The 11,990-nt window shown below is 39.6% G+C and overlaps 1 protein-coding gene across 6 annotated transcripts in view; it reads left to right on the forward strand.

The window, feature by feature from the left end:
* Positions 1-11,782, forward strand: part of gapvd1 (GTPase activating protein and VPS9 domains 1) — a 35,655-nt gene extending 23,873 nt beyond the window's left edge. For 4 of the 6 annotated variants that reach the window (XM_023343668.1, XM_023343670.1, XM_023343672.1 and 1 more), the window contains 12 exons: positions 705-792; positions 1,526-1,558; positions 3,173-3,244; positions 3,375-3,503; positions 3,589-3,715; positions 3,804-3,916; positions 5,401-5,560; positions 6,692-6,879; positions 7,201-7,414; positions 7,524-7,596; positions 8,449-8,646; positions 8,941-11,782. In XM_023343668.1, the coding sequence (XP_023199436.1) occupies positions 705-792; positions 1,526-1,558; positions 3,173-3,244; positions 3,375-3,503; positions 3,589-3,715; positions 3,804-3,916; positions 5,401-5,560; positions 6,692-6,879; positions 7,201-7,414; positions 7,524-7,596; positions 8,449-8,646; positions 8,941-9,081 (1,536 nt within the window). In that variant the 3' untranslated portion in view covers positions 9,082-11,782. The remainder of the gene's footprint in view (positions 1-704; positions 793-1,525; positions 1,559-3,172; positions 3,245-3,374; positions 3,504-3,588; positions 3,716-3,803; positions 3,917-5,400; positions 5,561-6,691; positions 6,880-7,200; positions 7,415-7,523; positions 7,597-8,448; positions 8,647-8,940) is intronic. The other 2 variants (XM_023343671.1, XM_005808955.2) reach the window with 1 other exon arrangement.
* The last annotated feature ends 208 nt before the right edge of the window (positions 11,783-11,990 follow it).

Below are 11,990 nucleotides of genomic sequence, written 5' to 3' on the forward strand. Positions count from 1 at the left end.
TTTTAATGCTCATAAAGCAGACATTTGTCTTTTTTTAGATATTGACACTTGTTGTCTTCAAATGTTCAAAATACACAATACCTAAAATAGTACACCCAATATTAAATTGGTTAATTCAATATAGTAATTGCACTGGCAGTGCAACTGAGCTGCTGGGCTGATTCCAATCAGTTGAATTACAAAAAGAATATTTATGCATGTTCTTGTTAAACTCTTTAAGTCAAGCCAAGTCCTGTTGGAAAATAAAATCAACATCTTCATAGATGTATTTTCATTGTCAAAATTACATGAAATAAAGCCTTGGATTATTTCACTTTATGTGCAATAATTTTATGAGTTTTGCTTTTTAAAATCATTGACAAAAAAAAAAAACACTTTCACATATTCAAAATATTTAAGTTGAACCTGTAAATGTGGTACTTTTTGTTAAAAGCAAAGCAAAATGTTTGCTTTTATTTATTTTAATGGGATTTTATGGAATAGGTCTGGGTGAAAGTAGAAACAAAAACATCTTTCTCTGAAAGAAGTGACTTTCTATTAAGCTGAAACACTAAAGAAGCTATTTTAAAACCTTAGCTTTTTGGGGCAATTGGAGTTATTGCCCACATGTATAAAGGAGAAGGTGTCACATATCACACATGTAGCCCTTTAAATACACGCTTTCCTCATTTTAACGTCTAAACGTCTGTCCAATTTGTCCAAAGGTGGAAGACAGAAAAGACAGCGACGATGAGAAATCTGATCGCAACAGACCCTGGTGGAAGAAACGTTTTGTGTCAGCCATTCCCAAAGGTAAGGAAATGGATGCATTGTCTTCATTCATTTTTTTTTGTTTTTGCTAAAATTAAAAATTAAATGTAGTCATTTTAAACGTATTTTTTATGACTTTCACTTGTTTGTTATTTTTTTGGAGGGTGTGGGGCGTTGGTAAAAAGATTCTCCAAATAACTACAGACAGGAAAAATCACACTTTAAAGAGCAAAGCAAAACCAATTTATAACATGGGGAAGAGAATGATTATGTGTGATCTCTGCTCTATTGCTGATGGAATTCCATTTGGAAAATAATGTTTCATGTTGTTTGAAGTTACCGCTGAGACACGTCCGGTTGTTTTCCTCACAGGTCTCTCAGCTGCAGATTTATATAGACTTTTCAAAGCTGATCAGTCTCCAGAGGAACTTTAACTGTGTAGAATGGTGTGGTTGTAGCCCTCCCAGCAGTGCTGTCAGCCAGCAGCTAATGGTCATTAGATAGACCCTCTCTGTTGTCAGCACCGATAGATGATACATCTCTTGCTGCTGTTCTAGTCTATAACCATTTCTCAAACTTCTGTCTGCAAAGAAATCCTGCTTAATACTCTTTAGAATCATATTATTTAATTATAGAAAAAGGAATTGTGAAGCCTCAAGCAAGCCTGTCTCCAAACCACCGCAGCGTTTGGGTTTTTTGTGTCATATGCCCTACATGGTGAGGCTCAATCTGTAGTCCCCGCAAAGGCCAACCTTGTCTGTTGTGTTCCTCGCAGTGCTGTATTGGACGGCTGAGAGTGACGTCCCAGGTAAACGCTTCCACGCTGTCGTCGTCGTGCTAGCTGTTAGCGCTGAAGCCGACGGCTGCGCGCCACGCTGCTTCGTAGATGTCACCTTAGAGCTGTAGAGCTGTGGTGTGACGTGGTGTAGGCTAAGTTCACACAGTCACGCTCCTCTTCCGTGCATCCGGTTTTATCCACCCCCACTTCTGTTTTTATGCTAGTGTCATTCATCGTACAGTTTAAAGCATGTTTTCTTTTTGTTGCCTCAGAGGAGGCCTTTGTAACTTGCTTGTCCATTTGGCACCACTTTTAATAGGATGGACATCAGTAGGAGTTTTTGCTTTTTATTCACAGTTTATGAATCATGGTGGACCTTTGTGAAATTCTGCTACATGCCAAAGGTCTAATTCTAGATGCCCATATATTTTTTGGCTTTATATTTTATTTTGGTCACATTTTTGAAAAAAAATGCAGTTGCTACAGTTTTGCTCAGAGTTTACATACGCTCACCACTGGAATGAATGGGATAGTTTTAGCTATTTATTTGTAATGTTCCTTTTTCAGAAAGCATGAAAAAAAAGTTGTTTTTTTCCTCCCACATGTCCCATCTCTGCATTTCAGGCATGCCGTAAAGAGAGGCTGGATGCCTGCATGTTCAGGGCAGTTTTACACTACAACAAGGAAGAGTTGACATTTTACATACAGAAATCTAGATTAATATTTGGATAAATGTCCCTTTTCCTGTCTCAGACAACTTTTTTATAGCTCTCAACAAAGTCTTGACATAATTTTAGCTGAATGCTCTTCATTTCAAAGAGAATGCAATTATTTAAAAAATTTGGGCCACTATCGTTATCTAGTGTTAATATTGCTGTTATTGCCAAAAACGCTATTTACCAATATTATTTATGTTTCACCATAGAAAAAAACGGCCTGACTTCACTGCAGCTTCAGTTAAAATCCACAAAATCCTGCACTGCATCACTATCATGTCACAAGATCAAACAAATACCACATTGTCAACATTCTCCCTCCCTCTGGAGAAACAAATAACAAGATAGAAATAAATATCAGTAGGGTGTGCCGTGGTGGCGGAGGGGTTAGTGCGACCCACATTCAGAGGCAACGTAGCCTCGACGCAGCTGTCGCGGGTTCGACTCCCGGACCCGACGACGTTTACCGCATGTCTTCCCCCCTCTCCTTCCCCTTTTCCTGTCAGCCTACTTTGAAAAAGGGACACTAGAGCCCACAAAAAGACCCCTTGCGGGGCGATTAAAAAAAAAAGAAATAAATAAATATCAGTTGTTAAAATCAGCCCAGTTTTATTTATCAGACCAATACCAATATGTTAAAAAAAATAACATATATGCTTATACCAATGTTAGTTCCAATACATTGTTCATACCTATTTATGTTGGTTGAATTTTGCCTAAAAGAACAGTTAAAATGAATCAGTAAATTGATCACTCTTTCTGGTTATGGGTGTATGTTAATCTCTGAGTGGAACTCGGTGATAATTTTCATCTCAAAACATCCCATGAAATAACAAAATTTTATCGAAGTGGCCATGAACTGGTGATGACTAATCAGCCTGTGGGGATTTAACAGTGTTGTCACTCTTCACACGTCTCTCCTCCACAGCGCCAATGACGGCGTTCAGGAAGAAGGACAAACATGAGAAGGAAGATGCTGCACAGGATCGTGTCCCACAAGGTCAGTACTGGGTTCTTTTTTTGTTGTTTTTTTTAAAGTTTTTAAAAAAAAATCCTTGCATGTCTGAAACTCTTCCTCCATGACGGGTTTTGTTTTCATGCTGCTTGATTGTTGCTGTGTGGTTTGTCAGATGACCCAGTGCCAAGACAGAACACTCAAGCCCAGGCAGCAGAGGACATCCTGGACAAGTACAGGAACATCAAGAGGACCAGCCCGAGTGATGGAGCCACCGGAGGAGCCTCTTATGATGGATCAGGAGGTCAGCAGAGAAAACCGACACATGTGTTCAAGGCACATGAATGCCTTTAGATACAGTAATTGACTTTAATGGTGTATATTTTCAGAGCTGTGTGTGGAGGACAATGTGAATGACCCTCCCAGAGAAGATGCTCTGCAAAACATTTCTGCAGATGATCTGCCAGACTCAGCCAGCCAGACAGCACAGCAGCACGATTCCAAATTCTCTTTCAGGTGAGACATTCAAAATGGTGCTTTAAAAAAAACTAATTTTACAACTCAATTCGCCTTTTCTGACATTTGATTGGACCTTTTCCTGCAGCGATGCAAAGAAGAAGCTGAGGTTGGCTTTGTGCTCTGCAGACTCTGTAGCTCTCCCCATCATGGCGCCAACAACAACGCGTAACGGACTGCCTGATCACATGGATCCTGAAGGTGGGAGTGCTTTAGTCCAATGTAGCGATTCACACCTCATTATATGTCACAAATGGATAATAAAAGCACATATTGATTAGAAATCATTTTAAAATACAAATTTGATCTTGATGTTTCTGAAGATAGAAATGCACTGGCAACAATACACATTCTGTTCCAAAGCAAAACATGTTCAGAGTTTGCACAAATGCATATATTGAAGTTTGCAGACTTCAATATAAACTGCATGAACTGAAAACAATCTTGAAAATGTGGCTTTTCTGTGAGTCACTGAATTGATATTTGACTGTTTAACAACTGCTTGTAAAAGCTGCACATGTATAGATGTATTCCAGCCCAGGGGGATTGTATTCCATTTTACCATTCCTGCTAATTTTTAGGCAAGTTTGATTCACTCTGCAAGTTTTCTTGGGTTAAGGTTTATAGATTGGTCTGACAGCTCTTTAATGCATATCCTCTCGGACTGGACCCAAGGTGCTGCTCACTTGTTGGTGTTTGTCTTATTCTTGAGTTTAAAACATCGTGGTCATTTCAGTTATTTTGATGTTTTCAAACTGATCCTGTTATGATACCCGAGCCAACACCAGACTTTACAGTAGCTACTTCCTAATAGTTTGGATTCACATAAGCCTCATCTTATTGTGACAGTACTCACAAGTAACCATAGACCTTCTTCGATCGGCCACAAACTAATTGTTCTGTTTACATTTAATTTTCTGTTTTCATCGACACTTTTTGGTTTTGGTTTTCCTTTTGCAGCATTGGCTGAGCAGCCAATAATTTTCGGCACTGGAACAGGGAAGGAGTGCACTATTATTTGGCATGTATTTCTTCCAAAAATGGTGATTGAGCTGTTTAGTGATGATGGATTGCTACTAGTTTGAGCACAACAGTGCAGAATAAGTTTTACAACTTCCTAAAAGCATATATATCTTTGTCCCTAATGCCCGTTAGAAACTAAGTGTAAGCCTAAAATTTTGGCAAACATCCCTGTTGCTCAAAGTGTCCTTTAGCAAAATAGCAAGTTTGCACAACCTCCAGACTCTGACCTTACTGTAAAAGCTTGGGACAAGCTTTAAAGAAAATTTTTCTGCTGTGTATTAAACCATATTGCATGTGTCGACACATAATGTCTCTGGTGCTTGCAGAAGCATGAAGCTTTGCAAAAAGGAACCTTTCAGTTCGTTCTTCAGCAGATACTCTGAAGTTAAATTTGGACAAAATGGCAAATGGTTACCCAGGTCTTTATATTTGTTGTTTGAATCTACACATTTTTACTACATGCTGTATTAGGTTTCCTTTCAATGAACCAACGACTTCACATCTGTAGAATGACCACCATCTGCCTGTTTAAGGACACAGGTGTTGCTGAGTGACTTGGTTTAGTTTAAATAAACTTAATGTCTCCTGAAGGTGGAAGAATGCTGATCCTTTCTTAGCAGGCTGTTTTATCAATCCTTTCTCTATTGTCTCGTTTCTCTCAGACAATGAGATCGTCTGTTTCCTGAAGGTCCAGCTGGCGGAGGCCATCAACCTTCAGGATAAGAACCAGATGGCCCAGATTCAGGAGACCACACGCTGTGTCAGCCGTTTTGATGCACGCACCTGCAGGAAGCTGCTTGCCGCCATCGCGGAAGATTACAGGTAACTCAGAACTCCTTTAGAGATCGGGCCATTCAACTCACGTCGGTCTGTAATTAATATTTTGTTGGTTTTAGTGCAGTCCCTTGAACTTTGTCATGCTACTACAAAATGCGGTGTGCTTTATCAGGATTTTGTGAGATTAAACAACACATAGTGATACATAATTGGGCAATAAGAGTGGAAGTAATGCGTGTTTTTCACATTTTTACCAAACACAACTGATGCATTCAGCCCCCTTTTTGCTGGACACACTTAAATTACTGCTAAAAATATTTACCATAAAACATGTGATGACATAAATATTCACCCCCTTTTTTTAGTAGATGCAGCTTTGACTGCAATGTCAGCACAGAGTCGGTGTGGATAGGTCTCAGTCAGGTTTACACATCTGAACGCTGGACTTTTACTTCATTCTTCCTTACTAAGCTGTTCAAGCTGTAATGGTAGCCAGGAACTCAACTTAACCAGTGAAAGGACCTTCCATTACGACACACAGCAGTTGTTTTACTACAATGACTTGAGACACATTCACTTCCCTCAGGTAATGTTCAATCCACTAGTAGTGAGACTACTGGTGCCAATTGACTGGACCTCTGTTAAATTAGGTCAGTCAATTTAATGGGGGTAAATATCATTGCAATCACTTTTGGTTTGTCAGTTTGTAGAAATTATTCTTCACATTAACTTTGAGGGGATTTTTTTTCTCCCCTTAAGAAGCCACATTTGGTTGATGTAGTCATTTTTAGAAGCACTATAAATACAGCCAAGAATCTGTCAAAACTTGAAACTTTGTGTTCCAATCTGACTGAGTTCGAGCTTCTAGCACAGAGGAATAATTTGTAGTTCTACAAAGTAATGAGATACGGACTGAATATTAATGAATAGCACATTAATCAGATAACTGAACTTCACGTATAATTTTCCTTCCATTTTCACAATTATGCACTATTTTGTGTCTGTAGATCTCACAATATCCCAATGGAGTACATTAATGTTTAAAGCTATGTGACAAAATCGTATTATAGTCAGAGGTACGAATACTTTAGCAAAACTGTATATTTTTGTGGGGTTTATTTGAAGAGCCAGCTTGTAGGACATTCTAATAAGCGGTAATTTTTGTGTTCTCTTCAGGAAGCGGGCTCCGTACATAGCCTACCTGACCCGGTGCCGCCAGGGTCTGCAGACATCTCAGGCCCACTTGGAGAGGCTCCTGCAGAGGGTGCTGAGAGACAAGGAGGTGGCAAACCGCTACTTCACCACCGTCTGCGTTCGCCTCCTCCTCGAACATATGGAGACAAAGATGCTCGAGTTCATTAAAGGTATTTTTTTTTTTACCATCTTCTCCACAGCTAAACCCAGGTTGAGCATATTGACTTGCCAGCCTTCAGAGGAGAGATTCTGACAATCTTACTAGGGTATTTCTAACACTTTTTGACATATTATACATGATTTACAATGCTTTTTCTCTATATTACTTGTCAGTCACAACACTAAACCAAATTGTACTGATTAAATGTTTTACATCAAAAGTCCTACTTTATTGGTGTTTATTTTCAAGCAATTTCCTGTAACTCTTCACATCATTTCAAGGCAAGTTTTGGCACATGAGCATTCGTTATTGTTCCTGTGCTTGCCTCAAGCTTTCCAGGGGTGCACAGCAGCCGATGACAAGACTGCAGCAGTGGAGGATTTTCTGCGCTACTTGTACGGTGCCATGGCCCGTGATGCCATTTGGCAGTATGCAAGCGAGGACCAGCTGCAGGATGCCCAGATGGCTATCGAGCGCAGCGTTATGAACCGCATCTTCAAACTGGCCTTCTACCCCAATCAGGATGGAGATATTCTCAGAGACCAGTGAGTGGCTGTTGCATCTGCCGTGCCAAGTAATCTTCTGATATGTGTAATATGTGAACTCCACATGTGCCATGCTGGTCTCAAATGGTGGTGTTTTTGTTGCACGCAGGCTGTTCCATGAACACATCCAGCGGCTTTCAAAAGTTGTGACGGCAAATCACAAAGCTCTGCAGATCCCAGAGGTATTATCTTGATGACTTTCTTTCCCCTGATGCATTCATAAAGAACAGGAGCTACGGCTGCTGTTCAAGAAATTAAAATATAATTGAGAAGTAAATTTATTTAGTCATTCATTTTGAAATATCTAAAGAATCATTACGTGTGGAGTAATATATTTGTCATCTTTGATTCTGGCAATTTTGAACATTATGGCCTCCTGCTAATTAAAACCAAAAACTTTTCTAGAAAAATCATATTACACAATACCAGTAGTAAAATAATTTCTATTTCTATTTGTATTATGACCTACATCGTCATAAAAAATACTGTTGAACTGACAGCTCTTCAGCATGCAGTCACTGACCTCCTGTGTAAGGAGGTCATTGCTAAGGAAGCTGGCTTTTCACAGAATAACTTAATAGGACGTTGAGTAGAAGGAAAAAGTGTAGCAGGTTAAATGAGCAAGCAACAGAGAAACTCCATTCTTGAAAGGAATCCCATTCAAGACATGAGGAGGTGTGGAATACAGCTACATATTGTGTTATCTAAATGTATTCTTGGAAAGTTAGGTGGAAGGAAAACATATTTGGAAATATATTTGGCAATGATGATTAAAAAAAAATAATTATATATATATATATATATATATATGCTGTATATATAGAGTCAAATATTTGATTATTTGAGTTTTCATTATCACCAAGCCATCCAAATTACTTCACTGTGTCATGTAATGCACCTACATAATCATAGTACATAGTTTTACTTTATAAAGTCAGTTGCAAAAAGAAATATTCTCTCTTCAATGATATTCTAATTTATTGAGCTGCACCTGTCGACAGAGTCCAGTGTTATTTAACCTGTCCTGGCTGTAGGTTTACCTTAAAGAGGCTCCCTGGCCTTCAGCTCAGGCTGAGATCAGGACTATCAACGCATACAAGACCCCACGAGACAAAGTCCAGTGCATACTGCGTATGTGCTCCACCATCATGAATCTGCTGAGTCTAGCCAACGAGGACTCGGTGCCAGGAGCAGACGACTTCGTCCCAGTCCTCGTCTTCGTCCTCATAAGAGTAAGTTCTTCCTCCTCCACTTGTTCCGTCTGACATTGGGCTGAGTTAGCAGTTATCTCTTAAACTTCCAGTCCAGATTTACTGGCCGATTTTCTTGTCAGTGAATATTAAGAATGATCATATGGGAAAAATTCTCCCTCTGTTTTGACTGCGATTGCAACACACTGTTAGAAACCCGCATGTGTATGTTATTATTTTTTGTTGACACATTTCTGATTATAATCCGCACGCTGTTGCTCGAGCCTCTTCCATGCTCTTAATGTGGGCCCATCCCCTCGTTTCCTCCCCCTCCAGGCAAACCCGCCCTGCCTGCTGTCCACCGTTCAGTACATCAATAATTTCTACGCCAGCCGGCTGAGTGGGGAGGAGTGCTATTGGTGGATGCAGTTCACCGCTGCGGTGGAATTCATTAAGACCATCGACGATCGCAAGTGAAGCAGAACAGCCACCTGTACGGGCAGACTGCGGGGGAAGGAGCCGGGAGACTGGGAGACTTCCCAACCAACTGCTCCCTCTGCACAGCTTCAGAAATCCTGGCTCTCATCCCTGCTCCGAATTTGTATAGCTTGTACATAGCCAGAGACGTTGATAGATAACAAAATATATATTACTGTACGTATGTGGAGAAATCCAGATTTTAGCCACGGCGGGGGCGCAAAATTTGGCAACAAAAGTGCTGAATCTGATTAAAAAAATTTTCCTTGTATTCTTTTAGTTTTTTTTTTTTTTTGGTGGGTGGGTATCTGTTAGGAATTTTATGTATTCACAATTGATAATATGAGGTAAAATAAATGTAAAAATATAATCTTATCTAAAGGGACCAGATTTCCTAGGTGACGATTGCTGTTCTTTTGTTTTTCACCCAGGTCTGAGGGATGGGCCTGCAAATTAATGTCATTGTAATGTTTATTAATAGCATTTTGTTGCAGGGAGGGTGGAGATTTCACAGTTATAGCTGCTGATGGGATACAGTGAGATCAGTACACATTTAACCATACTGTCATAAAGTTTTCAACAGTTGGGCAGCTTATTTGAGGAATTGTTTACTTCAATCTTTTCCCAAAATTTAACTAATTTGAACAGACGGGGCCTACATATGTGTAACAACTTCAAGGTATTTATACGTGTTGCTCTATTTAATGCTTTGTCTAACTTTAAGAAAAAAAAAATAACAATGCATATCATGTCTAGGTTATAATAAACTCGTTTGAAATGCTTGAGACGGGAAGGCACCTTAGCAGGGCGATTAAGATGTACAGGGTTAACTCATGCACAGAGCAACAGTGGCATTTATGGATATACTGAAATAGTGCCTTTGATGTGGGGTGCTCTGTACAGGTTTTACATTTGTTTGTTAATCCAAAATAGGCACTGTCCCCCATCCACATGCACACTCCATTGGGCCACTGAAGATCCCTTTATGTCCCTCTGCTGGAACACGGGCATCGCCACACTTTTCACCGTCACGGCTCAGACGTGTAGTGTTTTTTTTTGTTTTTTTTTTAAAGCACCTGAGCAGGAACAAAACAAAATAATAATTTAAAAAATCCCAACCTACCTCAGAGTTGTACCCAATGAGCCTAAAATCAGATTAATTGTCCTGCATTAATTGACAAAAAAGTGCTGGATCACCTTTACACTGGTTTAAAAAAAAGAAGATGAATATAGAAGAGAAGTTGAATATTTAATTGAACTACTGTGATATCTGTTGTGCCATCGTCTCTCTTTATCAAAGCAGCCTTTTTTGTTGATGGCATTGTAGTAAGTTTTGTAACGTTATACCTGAGATTCCCACGATTCTGTGTGGAAACCATTTTGGCCGTCTACCTCCTTATGAGTTCTACAAAAGGGACTTGTACTTATGTGCGCTTGTTTCTTTCTTTTTTTTTGTCTTCCCCAGTTACGGTGCATTGTGATGGCTCAGTATCATTGTTTTTTTTTTTTTCCTCGTTTTGGTTTAAGCATGCCATTAACTATCCAAAAATGACTTTTTTTTTCCCCCTTCCCCTTTAAATCCTGCTTCATTTTTCTGCACGGTTGTGACACATGTATTATAGTTTTCAACGATCCATTTCTTTTCACAGTTAATGACCTGCCAGCACAGTACACAATATGATAAAGATCCAAAAACAAGAAAACAATCAACACTATTGACTTGTTACTGACTTTTGAGTTGACGCTAAAGTGATTGGTGTAGGTGCGAGAGGCTTGTGCGACCTGTTGACCCTGTGCCGCCTCTTGCATGAAGTCATCGGACGGTCTGCGCATCCTCAGTCGTCATAAACCGTAGAATAGGATTAGTGCCACAGACCTGCAGCCGAACCTGCAGAAGGATGCAAAGCTTTCTTTTTGTGTCGGCGATAGATGCATATCAGAAAAACTGTGTATTTTGCACAAAACTTGTTTTCCTGGAAGATTCGACAGGGAGCAGTGCATTTTATTTTATTTTTTGCCTTTAACCTTGAACGCAACTAATGTGATTAAAATGAATAGCAATGTTACAACATCTCATTGATTTCTGTTTCAAGCTGATGAACAAGTAATGGGCAACTTCACAACCTAACTTTCTGGTTTTTTTGTTGTTTTTTTCTCCCCCCCCCTCTTTTCTTAACACGCGTCCTCAACAGCACACAAGCAGGTTCTCTGTGTGTGCGCGGTGCACTTCCTCGCAGTCAGAGTAATGAACCCGATGAGAAAACCACGCACTGGAAAATCAAGTTGCAGGTTGCATCTATACTACTTAGCTTTATGTGATGTCACTTTAATTGGGGGAATACATACTCCACAGATCGGATCAAATTACTCGGACCCGGCCTTGTGTGTCAGCGTGTCCTCAGACAGCCAATTGCGGCAACAGTACTCATGGAGAAAACAAATTATTGTGCAAAAAAAAAGAAAAACTTTCTGCAAATGAAATTGAAGTCTTCATTGTAAGCAACCAAACGGTCTAAAGAGTTTGTGTCAGAGCTCTCCTCCTCCGCTCCCTGAACCACTGAGAGTTTTAAATTTTGCATCCGATTAGTAAGTTTATTTTAAGCTTGCACAACTCTGACATGCGGGAAAGGCCGGTTTGTCTTTACTGTGATTAATGCATTATGTAATTCTTTAAAAATAAATAAAAGATGCAGACATTTTCCTCCCCTTTTTCAACTTTTTTTTTTTTCCTCAACAGCTACAAAAAAAAAACCAACAACACCCATTATAAATGAACAATAATGCTTGATCACTTTGAAGCTCCTTGGATAGTCAGAGCTGTATCTAGTTATTTGCACAATAGCTGCAAAAGGTTATACAAACAATGCACAGAATATAATTGTTAGAGGGAACAACAGAGGTGCATTATC

This window comes from Xiphophorus maculatus, chromosome 12 (assembly GCF_002775205.1).
Source record: "Xiphophorus maculatus strain JP 163 A chromosome 12, X_maculatus-5.0-male, whole genome shotgun sequence".
NCBI classification, from domain to species: Eukaryota; Metazoa; Chordata; class Actinopteri; order Cyprinodontiformes; family Poeciliidae; genus Xiphophorus; species Xiphophorus maculatus.